This window comes from Triturus cristatus, chromosome 2_2 (assembly GCF_964204655.1).
Source record: "Triturus cristatus chromosome 2_2, aTriCri1.1, whole genome shotgun sequence".
NCBI classification, from domain to species: domain Eukaryota; kingdom Metazoa; phylum Chordata; class Amphibia; order Caudata; family Salamandridae; genus Triturus; species Triturus cristatus.
This window is the reverse complement of record NC_140582.1, coordinates 877,402,159-877,418,009: the sequence shown is the minus strand read 5'-3', so window position 1 is coordinate 877,418,009 and position 15,851 is coordinate 877,402,159. Positions and strand designations below refer to the sequence as shown.

General features: G+C 42.9%; 1 protein-coding gene across 2 annotated transcripts in view; it reads right to left on the bottom strand.

The window, feature by feature from the left end:
• Positions 1-15,851, bottom strand: part of LOC146862911 (uncharacterized) — a 192,590-nt gene that overhangs the window by 104,179 nt on the left and 72,560 nt on the right. For both annotated transcript variants that reach the window (XM_085643320.1, XM_085643319.1), the window contains exon 2: positions 3,519-3,768. In XM_085643320.1, the coding sequence (XP_085499446.1) occupies positions 3,519-3,603 (85 nt within the window). In that variant the 5' untranslated portion in view covers positions 3,604-3,768. The remainder of the gene's footprint in view (positions 1-3,518; positions 3,769-15,851) is intronic.

Genomic DNA, 15,851 nt, shown 5'->3' with positions numbered 1-15,851 from the left:
AATGGAATGCCCCCCTGCCGCACACTAAGTTAAGTCCGCGATTTGAGCTGTTTTGCATAACTGTAAATAACTCAATACATGCAGAGCCCACAACCTGCCCTTGCTTGCGATAACACATCTCACTTAGATTTTGTCTAGAGCTTGTCCCTGTTGCATGACACAAGATCCACACATAACTTCACATATCCTGCCCATATTTATTTTCCATACAAACATCAGTTTGAGTGGGGATTGCTGGTACGAGTGAAATGCATGGTTGTATATTGTGACTACAGAGAATTTGTTCAACCTACACTGACCTTCATCTAGAAAGATTGAGATATTGAAATTGGAAATATCATTGATATTTAACATTTATATATACTAATATTAGGTGTAGGTATGGACTGGGCCTTTTTTTATTTCAGAACAATGCAAGTTAGTTATGAAAATACAAGATGTACATACAAAACATGCCCTAATATGTTGTACATTTTTCTTCCTAGCTCACCTGTCAGCAGATATGGCCAAAACTGTACCCTCGCAAAGGGCACAATATGGTTGAATCAGAAAAAAGCCCATGGCTTTAGAAAGATGGGATGTACATACAACAAACAAATAGCAGCAGGCACATTGGCTGCCTCAACAAGCTCACAGGCCAAAAAGACACCCCCAGCAACAACTTTCACTCTGGTGTCCACTTAGGTGGCAAGCAGGTCACAGCCTACACCTGGGCCCTCAGGTGTACAGCATCTGACATCTACAGTCCACCAGAGAAAAGGATGAGCTGTGTACCAAATATTAAGGAGACTTAATACAACAAATGACAGAAGACTGGCCAAGATGGCAAAAGGACAGAGGAAATAGAGCATGGTTTTGTTGAAAATGCCAGGAGGCACTGATGAACATTGCAACGCAAATATGATCCATGACTCTACCTCATTATATCCCCTTCCGTGTTTTTTTACCTGTTCATATAGTATTTTAAGTGCTTCTAGCTAGTTAGTGTTTAGTGTAGGTTTAAGGATATTGTAGATTACAGATAGTTAAGCAAGATGTTTTTAGGTAGCGTTTGTTGTTTTGTGTTAAAAAACTAAATAATTACAAAAGTAAACAAAGAACTTTAAAAAAACTAAAATTGGTTTAGACCTCTATGTGTATGTAGTATATGCTTAGGATGTAGTTTATGTTTGTATTATATTGACATATCTGTATTAAGGGGGATATGGAGTTGATGTTTGTCTTGTCATGTGTTATAGTTGTTAAGATAGGTTAAGTGGTAGTTTAGGTATGATAGGTAGTGAAGGACAAATAGGAATAGGTAGTGTGTTTATATAATATGTTTTCCCTTCAATTAAATTATGAATTGTTCTCTAAGTGAATAGTATTTATTTGTTTAAGTTCCTAATATTGAGTTAGGTGAAAACATGATGTCCTGAGTATGTAGTACCAAAATATTGAATTGACAGACTCCTCTTGACAAATAAGGTCTTCCTAACATTGAACTGATGTATGCACCCATATACATACTTTAAATGAGGCTCAGTTTTCTATTTGGCACACAGCACAACACTCCTTACTGCAGTGCACGACATGAAAGGGAGAGGGCTGAGAAAGTGTCAGATTTTAAATGATACAAAGGTTGCTGCTCTCTACCCGCAATGGCACCAAAACTGCTGCCCAGTGCTAATGCAGACACCCTTGCACCATAGTGCAAGGGGACCCGCATTGTTGCCTGGAATAATGTTTGCGCAGAAAATGACGCCTGCCTGCGCAAAACAGATCCTCATTGGCATTTGCTTCTTGCTAAGTTCACAGCATAATGCATCTTACTTTGAAAGACGACATAAAAAGGAGCTTTAACCATCTATATCCTCATTCAATTTTTGCTGGGAAGGCGTAGCATTGTTACAGGTTCCCTGGTCTACCACTTCTGCAAATTCTGTGTGTGCTATTGATTTAATGTGTGGATTTGTGGGTACATACAATCAACACAAGTAACATCTCCCTGGGGCACAGTAACATAAGGCTGTTATTATGCCCGGGCATTGCATTACTCCACATTTATCAGGACACAAAGGGCCTCACATGGTGGCCTTGCATGGCTTGGTGATTGTCATTCAAGGGATTGTTTTGCCCTTGTGCCTTCTTGTGTTGCACAGCTGCACTGCAAATCCATGAGGGATATGGGCATGAGTCTCTGGCTAATATTGGTACAACCATCCAGAATCCCGTATTTATGAAAAAACATTGAGCACTGATGTATACAAGTTATCTAATGATGTTGGGCTAATTGCTTAGCAGCTTAGATATGGATCAATGTAACAGTGTTTTTGGATCACATACCTTACACATCCTTTTAGAAGTGGTAAGTATTTGTGTACTTTGCAATCATATCACTGTGTGTCCATCAAGAATGTGTTGCTTGTTGATCCACTCTGATGTTCCATAGAGGTACTACACATTTCTCATTCTACCATAGCAATGGATTTCATTGTAGTAGCTGTACATTCAAAGACAACATGTTACTTTAGACCCCTCTTCTTTAGGCTTCAGAATAATTTGGGGGGCTTTTGTATAGTATGTACAAAGACCTTAATGTTTTTCTTTTATTATCAACCAGGTTCAGATTCTCTCATTACCTCATGTGAGAAGCATACTTGTCCACAATCATCACATAGTGCCAACTCCCAATGCTTAGTGGTTCCAAAGAAATGTAGCTAGAAATGGGACATTACATTTGCATGTGTTACATTAGAAAAGAGTTGAGGAACAAATTGCCACTAGCAATTATGGATTGTATTTGATGAGAACATGTGGACAAGATCTAATGCTTCACAAACACAGAGTACTGTAGTGGGTTCCAGAGAATGTGGCATGATATCCTACTCAGGAAAGATTATAAAACTGGCTGGGGGCGTTCACAAATCATTATTAGGATATGCTGGTTCTGAAATTGGGAAACTGTACATCTTCACCCTCGGATGAGTGTTCTGCTTCGACTTAAAGTTGTGGTGTTGGAATGGGAGGTAGATGAATGATGGCACTTGCCTATGAAAAATAAACATCAGAGGCAGTAGATGTAATTCCCATGTTCCTAGTTACCTTTATAAATGCAGCATGGCAGTCCTTGGCAAGGACTTGTTATTAGGACAACACAGCAAATATGTTGGTATCGAGGGCACTTGTTGATGTCATGAAGGAATCCATGTTGGCCTCCAAATGATTACCTAAGGCCTGTCCAGTCCTCTTACCAAGGACTGGATGGATGAATTGATGGCTCCCAGCTGTGGAACAACATCACTGGTATCAGACGTTGACATCTGATGTTGTTGTTCTCCTTCTGCATCATAACACCAGTGATTTCAGCTAGGGAGACATCAATCCCATAGAGCTAAGTAAGCGTAGGTGTCTAAAATAGCCTTTGACAATGCCTTTTTGGGGCTGAGACACCTATGGAATCCTTCAAGAGTGACCGCTATAGTTTGCACCCCAACCTCACTTCATCAACCATTCACTCCTGGATATCTAACACTGACCTCTGAAATGTAATTTGGATGTCCTTCGCGTCCTCAATTGTAAAATTATATGTTTATGGTCCATGTCCAGCCAGGGTTGGTTCATCTGAAGACCCAACAATGTTGTCTTCACTTGCTAAAACTGGAGGGACTGCTTCAAAAAATGTCCATGAGCTGTTGGACGGTGCCTTCATCCATGGGGGCAGGATAATGTCATCAACAGGTTGAACATCATAGACATGCTGATGTCCAGGAGATGTATTATGTCCCTCTGGAAAGAAAAAGGGATATGCTTAAGATATTCCATCAATGGATATGACATAAGTGATTTCTGTTACATTCGGACAGTAATTTCCTTAAATTTCAAGTACATAGGGATATGTAGAATTTTTTTTTCTACAAGTGATTATGGCCATGTTGTATTATTGTTACTTCTCACATGGCAATACAATGTACATTGCTTGCACACCTCATTATTCACTGGGGGTCATATTTCTGTTATTTACACTTAATGCAACACAGTAGGCAGCTTGATAAATCACCTGCATGTGCCACAAATCAGCATTGCATCACTAAGGAGTGCATTGCTTCATGGGAACGCTTCAAAAAGAAAACAGAACAATGCATTGTTCACAACCGATACCTCCCAATATCTAGAGAGCGGTGATGGGCCCCACATTTAACATTATGTGGTGCGTTCCTGCTCTGGAGATATTGGAGGTGTTGGTTGTGAACACTGCATCGCTCTGTTTGCTTTTTCAAGCGTTCCTATGAAGCAATGCACTCCTGAGTGACGGAATGCTGATTTGTGGCATGTAGAGGTGATTTATGACACGTTAATCGACTTTGCGTCATGTAGATAGTAGTTGCGTTACGGCACTTTGTGCCATTATCTACAGCTTTGCATCACTATGCGTGGTGCTTCACTGGACCTTGTGCCATAGTGCACCGTATGATACATATGGTGTAAGTATGGCATAGAGAAATTCAGCAACATAATGCACATCATTCTGACACAGCGCAAGGATGCATCAGGAATTATTCATTTGCCCCATTGTTTACACTAGGAGAGGATTTTGATTTTCAAAAAGTCACAACAATATATTTTAGTGTGTATTCTTGAGTGTGTATTTTCATGGTGAAAAGAGATTAGTAACCTCTAATATTCTTGAGAATCTTTCAGAACTGATCGTTGCCCAGAATTCACTATCCTCATGCACAGCTCAGTTGGTTTGTGGGTTACACTCCATAGGATGGTCTTTCTCATGATAATGTATTGACTTAGTCTAACCTGTCTGAGGGTCTAGAGATCCAAACAATCAGGACGTATTATGAATATTCTGAATAGGTTTCAAAAAAAGTATAATTTGGCCCTCAAAAAGCAGGGACAAATTTGACTAATCTTGAATGCCACACAGGATTTTAATCCCTTAGCTCTATTCTCAGTGCTAAGATTTTCTATATTTCTACACTTATACTTAGTAACTTTTTTCCACTTTAGGTAACCACAGCAACTTTGTGTCTTTTTTTGCAAACATCCTAGGAATTCTAAAAGTGGCAGTGGTTGGGAATTCTCCTGAAAGGGACCTATAAAATAGCTAAAATATAGCTACATTCTGGAGTCCAGGGATAAAATGGAAAAAGAACTACTGTGCCTGTAAGCATATTTGTTTTCTAAATGTGGCGGAAAGGTTTGCTGTGGTAGGATAATCAGCTATTCGCCTTTCAGGAAAAAGGTAAGTTTTATCATAAAGTATTTTTTAACCACAGTTTTTGCAGTTTTTGCAAGAAATAGTAAATTTTTCCTAATTTGTTTGGCTTCAACCTACTTACAGTTTCTGGTGGGAACTGGTGCAAAATCCATGGGTGACCCTCAAAAGCTATACATAGTAGACAAACCTCTGAATTCAGAAAGTGGTCATTTCTGTAGATCTTCAAGATTTACTGAAGAAGCTAACTGTTGAAATATAAAAATAATGAAAATGGATAGGAAAAAACAACTATATGAGACAACATTCTCATTTGTAGGTTCTTGTCATGATGGTCAGTTTATAGAAGTAATACCCCATTATGCCCAATGAACCCTTTTGTTTATTGTAATACATCAGATTTGATGTTTCTCCAAACACACATGATATCCAGAGCGACCAAATGTGCTGCACTTTACAACCAGTTTTCAGTGTGCACTCACAATACAGCAATCTACATGGTAAAATATAAAGAATGGCTTACATGGAAGGCATAAATGCAGAGAAATCCAATTGGTTATAACAGATGCTCTACTATTGTTTGTCCCTATATGTTATTATTATTATTATTTATATTTATATGGCGCACGAATCATCCCCAGAGGGATCTCTCGGCGCCTTTGGAGACAGACTTCAGAGACCCAAGCAACTCAGTTAAATAACCAGGTCTTTAGGTGCTTCTGGAAGATGGTTAGATTGGGGCAAGAGTGCAGATCTAGGGGCAGCAAATTCCAGTGTTTGGGTGCCAGATAGGAGAAGACACACCCCCCCATCTTAGCTTTTCTGATTCTCGGCATTTGGAGAAGCTTTTGGCCGCTAGATCTTCACAGTCGTGCCGGAGAGTACCATACCAGCTTCTTTGTGAGATATAAAGGTCCTTGTGCGAAAAGTGTCTTGAAAACTAGGCACAAAAGTTTAAAAAGAGCCCTCGTTTTTATTGGCAGCCAATGCAGTTCTCTCAATAGCGGTAAAGCTGGAGTGAGAGGAGGCTTATGTTCCTGGATAAAAACAGTACCTCACTTGTGTGGCTGGGCATAGCACCTGAGACACAAAATGCCCCTAGAATGCACCCTGAAGACATCATATGTCACCCAGTAAATTCCATGCTTTTTTTTGCCAGAGGGTACCTAAGGATTTTGGGCCTGAGCTCAGTTGTCACCCAGGGAAACTGACCATACCCAGACATTTCTGAAATCTAGATACCTTGGGATGTCCAGAATGATGTGGCTTGTGTGTTCCTCACAAGGTTTTCTTATCCAGAAGCCCTTGTGAATCTCAAACTTTTGCAAAAAACTCTTATTTTCTTCAAAATAATATGAGGGAATCTGTGGGGATCCTCAAATTGCCTATAAAGCAGATTTCTACAAGGTTTTCCTATAAAAATGGTATCCCACTTGTGTGGATGATCCTAGTTCCCCCAACATGAAAAGAACCAAAAGCACAACACGAATACAAATATCATCTCAAAGCCAACCTTTTTCTTGTAATGTGAGTGTTGGACTTGGCCCTTTTTGCAAGGTCATCCCTGAACTTTTTGCCTTCCTCCTGTATTTATTCTGACCTGTTGTTGGCTTTTTTATGACTTTGGGCACTTTACCACTGCTGATCAGTGCTAAAGTGCATATGCTCTCCCTATTGTAAATTGATGTATGGATTAGTGACTCCATGATTGGCTTATTCGGTTTACTTGTCAGACCCTAGTACAGTGCACTTCATCAATCAATCAATCAATCATAGGCATTTGTATAGCGCACTGCTCACCCGGAGGGTCTCAAGGCGCTGGGGGGGGGGGGGGGGGGGAACGCTACTGCTCGAACAGCCAGGTCTTGAGTTGCTTCCTGAAGGCGAGATGGTCTTGCGTTGTCCGGAGGTGGATGGGGAGGGAGTTCCATGTCTTGGCTGCCAGGTAGGAGAAGGATCTTCCTCCGGCGGTGGCTCTGCGGATGCGGGGGACGGTGGCGAGAGCGAGGCTGGCGGAGCGGAGCTGGCGGGTGGGCTTGTGGAAGGTCAGGCGGCTGTTGAGGAACTTGGGGCCCAGGTCGTGGAGGGCCTTGTGTGCGTGGGTGAGGAGTCGGAACGTGATTCTTTTGTTGACGGGGAGCCAGTGCAGGTCTCTCAGGTGTCCGGAGATGTGGCTGTGTCGGGGGATGTCCAGGATGAGTCGTGCTGAGGCGTTCTGGATCCGTTGGAGTTTCTTCTGGAGTTTGGCGGCGGTGCCGGCGTAGAGGGCGTTCCAGTAGTCCAGCCGACTGGTGACGAGGGCCTGGGTAACCGTCTTCCTGGTCTCGGTGGGGATCCACCGGAAGATCATTCGAAGCATGCGCAGGGTGCTCAGGGCTTGTAAATCAAATGCTGCTGGTGGGCTTGCAGCACTGATTGTGCAACCCACCGGAGCAGCTTGTAAAGTGTGTCTCAGGCCTGCCATTGCAGAGCCTGTGTGCAGTCTGGGACTGCCATGTTGACTTGGCAAGCGCACCCACTTTCCAGTCCCTAAACCTTCCCTTTTCTACATGTTAGCCACCCCTAAGGTAGGCCCAAGGGCAGGGTGCATTGTATGTAAAAGGTAGGACAAGCCCTGATGCGTGTGGCATGTCCTGATAGTGAATTACAGCCATTTTCGCTTTTCACTACTGCAAGGCTACCAGTCCCCATATGCCAGAATGTGCAGTTTGATTATAACACCTTATAATCCTAACTGACCCAGGGAACATGGTAGAAGTTCGAGTTTAGTATGCCTGAACTCAGAATGATAAAATACATCTTTTAGTAAAGTTAGTTTTAACATTCTGTGTTTGAAAATACCACTTTTAGAAAGTAGGTATTTTCTTACCCAACCATCCAGCCTGCCTCTGCCAGCTTGTGTAGTGTGTGTCTGGTTTTGTGAGTGACAGGGGCTGGGGGATTCCAGGAGACAGGGTGAGTCAGCACAGGGCTGAATATACCTATCTGCATGTAGAGTCGTGGGAGGAGTAGCACCTGGGTCTTAATAGGGCTGTGCCTGCCTTCCTCCATGCTGGCTCCAGCTCCTGGGGTGCGTCTGATGTCCCTGGCCCACACTATCAAAGGAAAGGAGTCCTGTAAACAAAGTGCTCCAGGAGGACTGCACATAACTGGTTTGGACTAGGTACAGGCCCCTATGCCTTCAGAGGACAAAGGATTTAGTAGTATAAATATGAGGACCCAGACCTCAGAACTTTAGATAACTTCTGGGAATCAAGACAAACCTTTGATGTGGAGAAGAACCCGGAGCTGAAGGAGGAGACTACCCATGTGCTGTGTGTTTTGGGGTTTGGCCTGCAGTGGTTGCTTCATTGTCAAAGAAAGGAGAAGAGGACTGAGTGTGCTTTTCATCAACTTGCAGAAGATCTCCAAGGGCTTGAACATGAGCTTGCCTCCTGCCTGAAGTCTAAGGGATACAAGACTTCACCAACCAGCTCCCCCCTGGATTCCCTTGCTGGGAATTGAAGTGCCTGCTGTTGTGTTGGGCCTTCTGAGAGACTGCGTGTCGCTGAGAGGTGGAAGCGCGACTCAACAACGAGAAGTGTGTCACCGCCGCAGCAGTTGCCGTCGCATCACCAAGGAAGCGTGCCGCCGCTGCCGCTGTCACCATCACATCACCGAAGCACAGCACATCACCACAGAGGTCGCCGTTGTATCACAGGAGAAGCGTTTCGCAGGGCCTGTCGCGGCTCCAAAGATCATTGAGTCACCGCACGGCCGTTGGGCATGCACGCATCGCATCAACGTTGCCGTATTTTTTTCGCATGTATTATTCACTGCTCGCAAAATCCTAATTGCAGATTAGTAAATCGTTTTTCAACTCACCCAAGAAAAAATACGTTGGCTCAGAGAATTCCAGAGGGATCGCAATCCAACCTATATAATTTATATTCAGGTCTCAAAAAGCAACTCACTCTGATTGAAGGCTATCACAGGAATAGTATTGTGCTGGAGGCTGCAGACCACCATTCCAGTGATTGACGTTCAATGACCTAAACTTTTTTTTAATGGAGCCTGTTTTCAGGAAAGGGAACTGCATTTAAAAGGAAAAGTTTGCTTTTTATTACAGTGTGTTGAGATTTGGCATCACCTACTTCCCAACAAACCTGTTTTAACATTCACAAAAGGGAAGAGAAATTCCTCCAACTTGGGGGTAGGTAGATTTTTAATGGTTTACAACAGCTATTTCAGTCCTAAACCATTGATACAAATGGATAAGAATCTGTAATTGGAAGAGACACCTACAACACACCCCTGCCAATTTGTGATTTAATATCCAGTGCTTAACCCAGTTTAGGAATCTGAATAAGTTACAGACTACTAAAATCGGTTTAATATATTGCAAAAATAATATTTGCAGTTGCAGACCTTTGAATCTGAGACTTGTGACTACAAAAATGCTTTATACTTTTGGTCCATTATAACAAAGGAATTAAGGAAGGAATGAACCAATGAAAATTTATATTTTAAAGTACATAATTACCATTATAGCCCTCTGGACACTCTACAGTAGCTAATACAGAACCCATAGACAGGCGAAGCAGTAATCATTAACTCAGATTTTTTAAAGAAAAAGTGATTTGGGTGGGGTCAGGACATCTCCCAAGATGGCCGCTCATAATGATCCACAGGTAATAAATCTGCCATCCAGCAATAAATAGAAGTGCTGGGAAACACTCCAGAATAGGGTGTGACTGTTGTGTCTGCAGAATTTGATGAATAGCTGTACATTCGGCATTGAATGCCATATTGTTTATTTATTTGATTTATTTGCAGTGTTTTATATAGCACTGGCTAGACCCGGAGGTATCAGAGCACTTTACATAAGGATCAGCGAGTTACAAAATTGACTCAGTTACAGGAGCATAGGAAAAAAACTGTTACATAGGAAAAAAACAGTGTTGCAACAAAAAACATCAGTTACAATAACATAGAATAAAATATATACATATCCAAAGGGGTAAGGAAAGTGGAGGGGAGGAAAAAGGGGAGAGAAGAAGATCGGGTAACAGGCGCCGTTTTCAAAGTTACAAAATTGCGGGACAACTCAAGAAATCCAATCCACAAAATAACCAGGGCGCTGACTCTACGGAGCAGGGTTGAGGTGGGAGAGGCAGACCATCACTGGAGCAAGGGGGGAGGGGGATTGAGGATCACCGAACAAAATCGTGTAGTTAAATCGAGCAAAAAGCTCAGGGTTGCTGGGGGTTTTGGAGTCATAGTTTGGTAAGCCACAAAGTTCGAACGGGTGTAGCAGTAGCGCCGGAGAAGGCAGGCAGCAGTGAGGATCAGGAGGGCGAGAAGGGGAGTTGGCGCGGACACCAAGGAGATAGTCCAAGGAAGAGCAGTGAAGTCAGTGCGGTCACCGAGGAAGCAGTCCCAGGAAGGTAACTGCGGGAGTCAGGAAGTTCATTGGCAGAAGGCAGCAGCATCATGCAGATCTCCCTGCTGTGCTCACGTTGTTTCTCAAACCCACGCAGTGGGATGTGAGGCGCTCCTGGCTCCGGTCCAGCAGGGAGGCAGGCAACGGCCTGGGGGGACATCCCCCTCCATTACCCAGCAACCATCCAGGAAAGAAGGAAACACTCATCGGTGCTTCACCAGGAAGGCGGGGGAAAAGGGACACACAACATAGAGGTGAGGAGAGCTGTGCCCGATTTCCGGCTGGGTAGGTGACAGCAATGGCGAAAAACCAGAGCCAGTCTCCCCTATTGCTGGCTGGGCAGCTCCACCGGGCATCGGCCATGGCCACTCAGTCTCTGCAGAAGAAAGTATCGATCCCGTCCAAACTTCAGAAATCTCAAGCCGACAGGCGGGCGACTGCAAAGACCTCGGTTGAGCAACGAGGGTCCAGGGAGGAGGCAGCAATCTGGGAAAACAGGCCAAGAAGGCAATCTCTAGCCGGGAGCTCCCGGCCTGAGCCCCTCACCTGTTGGCCATCTTATAAGCCTTGTGATTATTGTGTCAAACATTATTGAATCGGATATGTGAGGAGAATACCTTTAAAGGGCAGTATAGTTTAGCTGTATGCACCTGTCAGGCTGTGAATGTTAGAGGGCCTCAGGATCACCGTGTCCTTACTTCTGCAATCACTAGCACTGAATGAGGTGGTAGTGGCACTAAACTTTGCCATTTTTTGCACCATGTCTCAAGTGTGACTATCAGTACACAGCAGTTGCACTGATGGGTGAACAGTGGTGGTCGTGATGGGGTGGTGGGGCAAGGCAGGGGGCAGCATGGTAGCAAACTGACAGATGGCGTAATAGTTATTATTTTCTATTTAACTATACCCATTCCATTGTCTGCCTACTTCTCCCCTCCCACCCTGCCCCGCCCCGCCACCTCACCGCATTTACCTGTGTTGGCTGCTGCCGCGGGCGAATCGAATCTTATGAGATGAGGGAAGAAAAGGGTTGTATGGCATAGCCGCAGCAAGAATAGATATTTCTAAGATGACGAAGGGTTAGCGTACAGCATTCTGCAATGGAATATACATACACATGAACAGCTCTTTACTGATATATGCACGCAGTCTAGCAAGCTACTAGGATAGATTTCCCACCGCCATTTTCATGTCATGTTTGCATACAAAAGAGACATGCTTGAACAATTTTTTATGTGACATATTGAATCTGGAGACTTAACTTTCACTACCTGGGGGTTGCTGGTCTTGGATTTAATTAAATGAGTCGTAAATCTCTAGAGCATGCACTGGAATCTGGACCTGGTGTTGGGGTAGGGGGTACCCTTTTTGGGGGGCTGACATTAATGAAAAAGTCCTGTTTTTTTGCAAGAGAAGAAAGACTAGGGAGATTGTTACGAACACTTATGAAGTCAAAGTATTTTGCATTAGAGGCTAGACCTCCCTACTAGACTAATCAAAGGGTTGGAAGGGACCTGCACACATGGCTCTTAAAACACATATGAAAGTCCTGAAGCAATTACCATTTTCTAAACCAATGTCTGGAGCCAGTAGAAAAATGTTAATAAAGCCAAGTGTGAGCCCACAATGTTGATTCTGAGTACAGTGTAGGAGAAACTGACTATGAGCAAATCACTCATTGGGGTGGTGAGGGACAGCATGACAGTAACAGCTTCAGAGGCACACTGGGTACACCACACCTGCACAGTTCAAAAAAGGACTGAACCTCTGAAATTCAAATTTCTTTCTTTGAGTGAGTTTCAGAGCGCACAAATAATCTAGTCTATTGGCTCTATAAAACACAATGCAACAACAGGCCTGGTCAATAATTGGTCTATCCAAATAGTACAATCATCCATTAAAGTTTCAGGACCATGAAATCCTCATTACTGCAGAAATTGTTGGTCTTTTGTCTGAGACTTCAGAAAAAGGATATGAGATATAGCCCCTAGAACATTCTACCATATCTATTGCATACACTGGAAAAACAAAGAATCTGATGAGCCAGAAGATTTGGTGAAGCTGCTTGACACTATAGATGCTTTTCTCATGGATGTAATACTGGTTGGAACTGGACCTCGGAAAGTCCTGGAGACAGGAGTTGTAACGGAACTCCGCGCTCCGAATCGACAGGATGCAAGCTGTTTTGAAGATGGGAATGGAGCTCGAAGCTCACTTATCAATGGGATAAAAGCTGTGTTGGAGAGGTGATCAAACAAAGACTGTTCCAGAGAACTCCTAAGAGACAGAGATAAATTGAGTTAACTTCTGAAAACCTGAATCTCTGATATGTTGGACTCAGAGGTTGATGAGTTAAGATACAGAATCACTCACAGAGATGATCATACCTTTTCTAGTTTTGTGCTCCCCCATTTTATTTCCTCTCACTTTACATTTCCCACTTTCCTCCTCTTTCTTTTTCTCCTCCTCTTCTCCTCTCTTTTTACCACAATAATGTTATACTGCATATTGTTTATTGTTACCGTGATATGTTATAATGCCCTTACAAAGTTCTTATCAGGGGAACACATACTCTAGTAGACCAAATGAATCATAAATGACTTTGCAGGCAGTTTCCAGTTAGTTCATTGCATTCTCAGTTTTTTTCTTGTTGGGTGGAGGCATTACGTCCCATTTCTTTCTAAAGGTTGTGTACTGATATAGTTATCTTTCCTGTCCTATCATGATCTTATGTGGATATCTGACCAATTATCTTTACTTGTCTGTTTGACTTCTACTTGCGAACCTTGCACTGTAAGAATTTGATATATGAGAGGTCTACCTCCTACACCATTGAGTTCAATTTACAATGCCTTTCTCAGGGATAGCCACACACTAAGATATTCTCTCTCTGAATGGCAATGGCTTGACACACTGTATTAAAAGGAAATAGACACTAATGTACCTAGCAACTAAGTGACTTGCAGTTGCTGTAATGCAAAAAATGAATGTATCCGCTTTGGAGTCTGGCATGTTAAAGATGGACTGGGTTAGTAGAGTTATTCATGCTTGGAGGACTTATCACAGTGTTGGTAGAGATGGAGGGAGGCTATCCTTCAGAAAATATGGGATTGCCGCACTTTTTCATAAATCACTACCATGCCATATTTTGAAATTCTGGTGGAATCCGCAAAAGCACTACATATCTGTTAAATGACAGTAAAACACTGATAATTAGATCTATCTATGCTCAAAATGGCAACAATTGTTCCTACTTCAATAAACTATTGAAGGTGCTAGGGGCAATTGGTAAAACAACGCTAGTTAGGGGTGGAGATTGGAAACTTTCTTTTGATCCAATACTTGACAGGTCAGGCAGACCAGATTTTAAGAAGAAGCACCTGAGTACTTCATAGTTGGTGAGTAGATAGTCTTACGCCCTGAAAATGGGAATTATCCTTTTCTGTCTTTTGTTAATGAGACCAGTACATGCAGGGATTATGTCTTCATGTCCCATTGTCTTGTGCTTAAAGTAACTTCTTGTGATATCTTGGTGGGTGGTGTGTCTGACCATGCACAAATACGGATGCACTAGGACTCAAGGTTGGTTGCCCTACCTTCAATAATCTGGAGAATGGGTTTCAGCAGTTAAAAGCTGTGAGCAGATATAAGTTACCCATGGAGTAGAGACACTTTCAAGATCTCTTAACTGATTACATAACTAAATACAAGGACTCAGAAGAAATAGCTCAGATGTTGTGGGTGGCAGGTAAAGCAGTGCTCAGGGGAAGTTGATGAATGATGCCACTTCATGTTGCAAACAGCGGTGTGAAATACAGAAAAAAATTGAGGTTGGTATCTAAATACTCATCTGCAAGTATATTTTCTTACCTGCACTAGGGGCCTATTTCACAAATGTAAACTTACACTTTTGTGTAAATTCACTACTTTTCATTATTCACAAATATAAACCTAGTCCAAAAGTCTAACTTTACAACTTTTCAGTATTCACAAAGGTAAACTTAGACCAAAAGTTAAGTTACTACTAGTAAAGTTAGACTTTTGGTCCAAGTTTACCTTTCTAAATCGCAAAAATAGTAAAGTTAGACTTTTGGTCTAAGTTTACCTTTCTAAAAAAACATTGACAAAGCCAATATTGCGCAGGTGAGGCCTATTGGCTTTGCAAATGCTTGATTTTTGTTATAACCACTGTCCCTCACATGCAAATGGACAGCGTGATCAACCTGCAAACATCCATGGTCAATAACTCATTACTTTCTCATAGATTTTACAAATAATGTCAGTGGGACTCCTGCAAATCTGTAGAAATATTGCCTTATGCTGGCACGTCATTGTATACAGGATTCATTTTCTGGTTGTCGAGTCGTTTTTGTTAGTGGAATCATTTAGAGGCATATTCACAAAAAATGTACACAATACAGGGCAGCAGGCAAAGTTTCTGTGCTTGTTTGTGTGAATGGAAGAAAGCTGACCAGCTCCATATCTCCTTAAGATGTGGCACTCTTCAACTCCTTACCTGTGCTGGCATACATGAGACTGCCTTGCAGCATGGTACAAGGCTGCATACATTACATGCTGGATTTACTTTTGTGCAGTAAGAGACACCTTCCTGCACAAAAAAAATCCCAAGAGGCAATTTTCTCTTTCAATGTGTGATGTAGAATGCATCACTCATAGGAAGGGGAAGTGATGAGGCGAAATAAATATATTTCTCCAGACCCTCTCAGTCTCTAGCTTTTTCTCCTCTACAGCCAGCTGTGCTAGCTCCAACATGAGCCTTTCCATCACCAGTTGATGCTCCCTTTCTTCCCTCCTATCCACCCACTCCTCTGGGGACATGGAAAGGGATGGGGCACTTCCCCCGGCACTGGACCCAGCAAGGGACTCCCTATCCATGGGGTCCTCACTACCTACTGGCGTCCCTAACCTGTCATTTTCTCCCTGCTCAAACTCCCTAGGGCTACTGCCCTTTAGGGGTGCTGGTCGGGCACCCTACCTCTCAGAGACCTCCCTGATCCCGTGTCCTCCCTCCCAGACTCCTCTCTCACTTGGTGTTTCGATGTCCAACAGGCCAACAAGGCCTCCTGCAGTTCCTCCTTCCTGGCGGACCTATGCACTTGACACCCAAATTCCTGACAGAACCTCTTTAGGTCCTTCACAGTACATTTACCTAGCATCCTTACATTAAATGCACTTTCTGTCACAATAACTACGTGATCACCG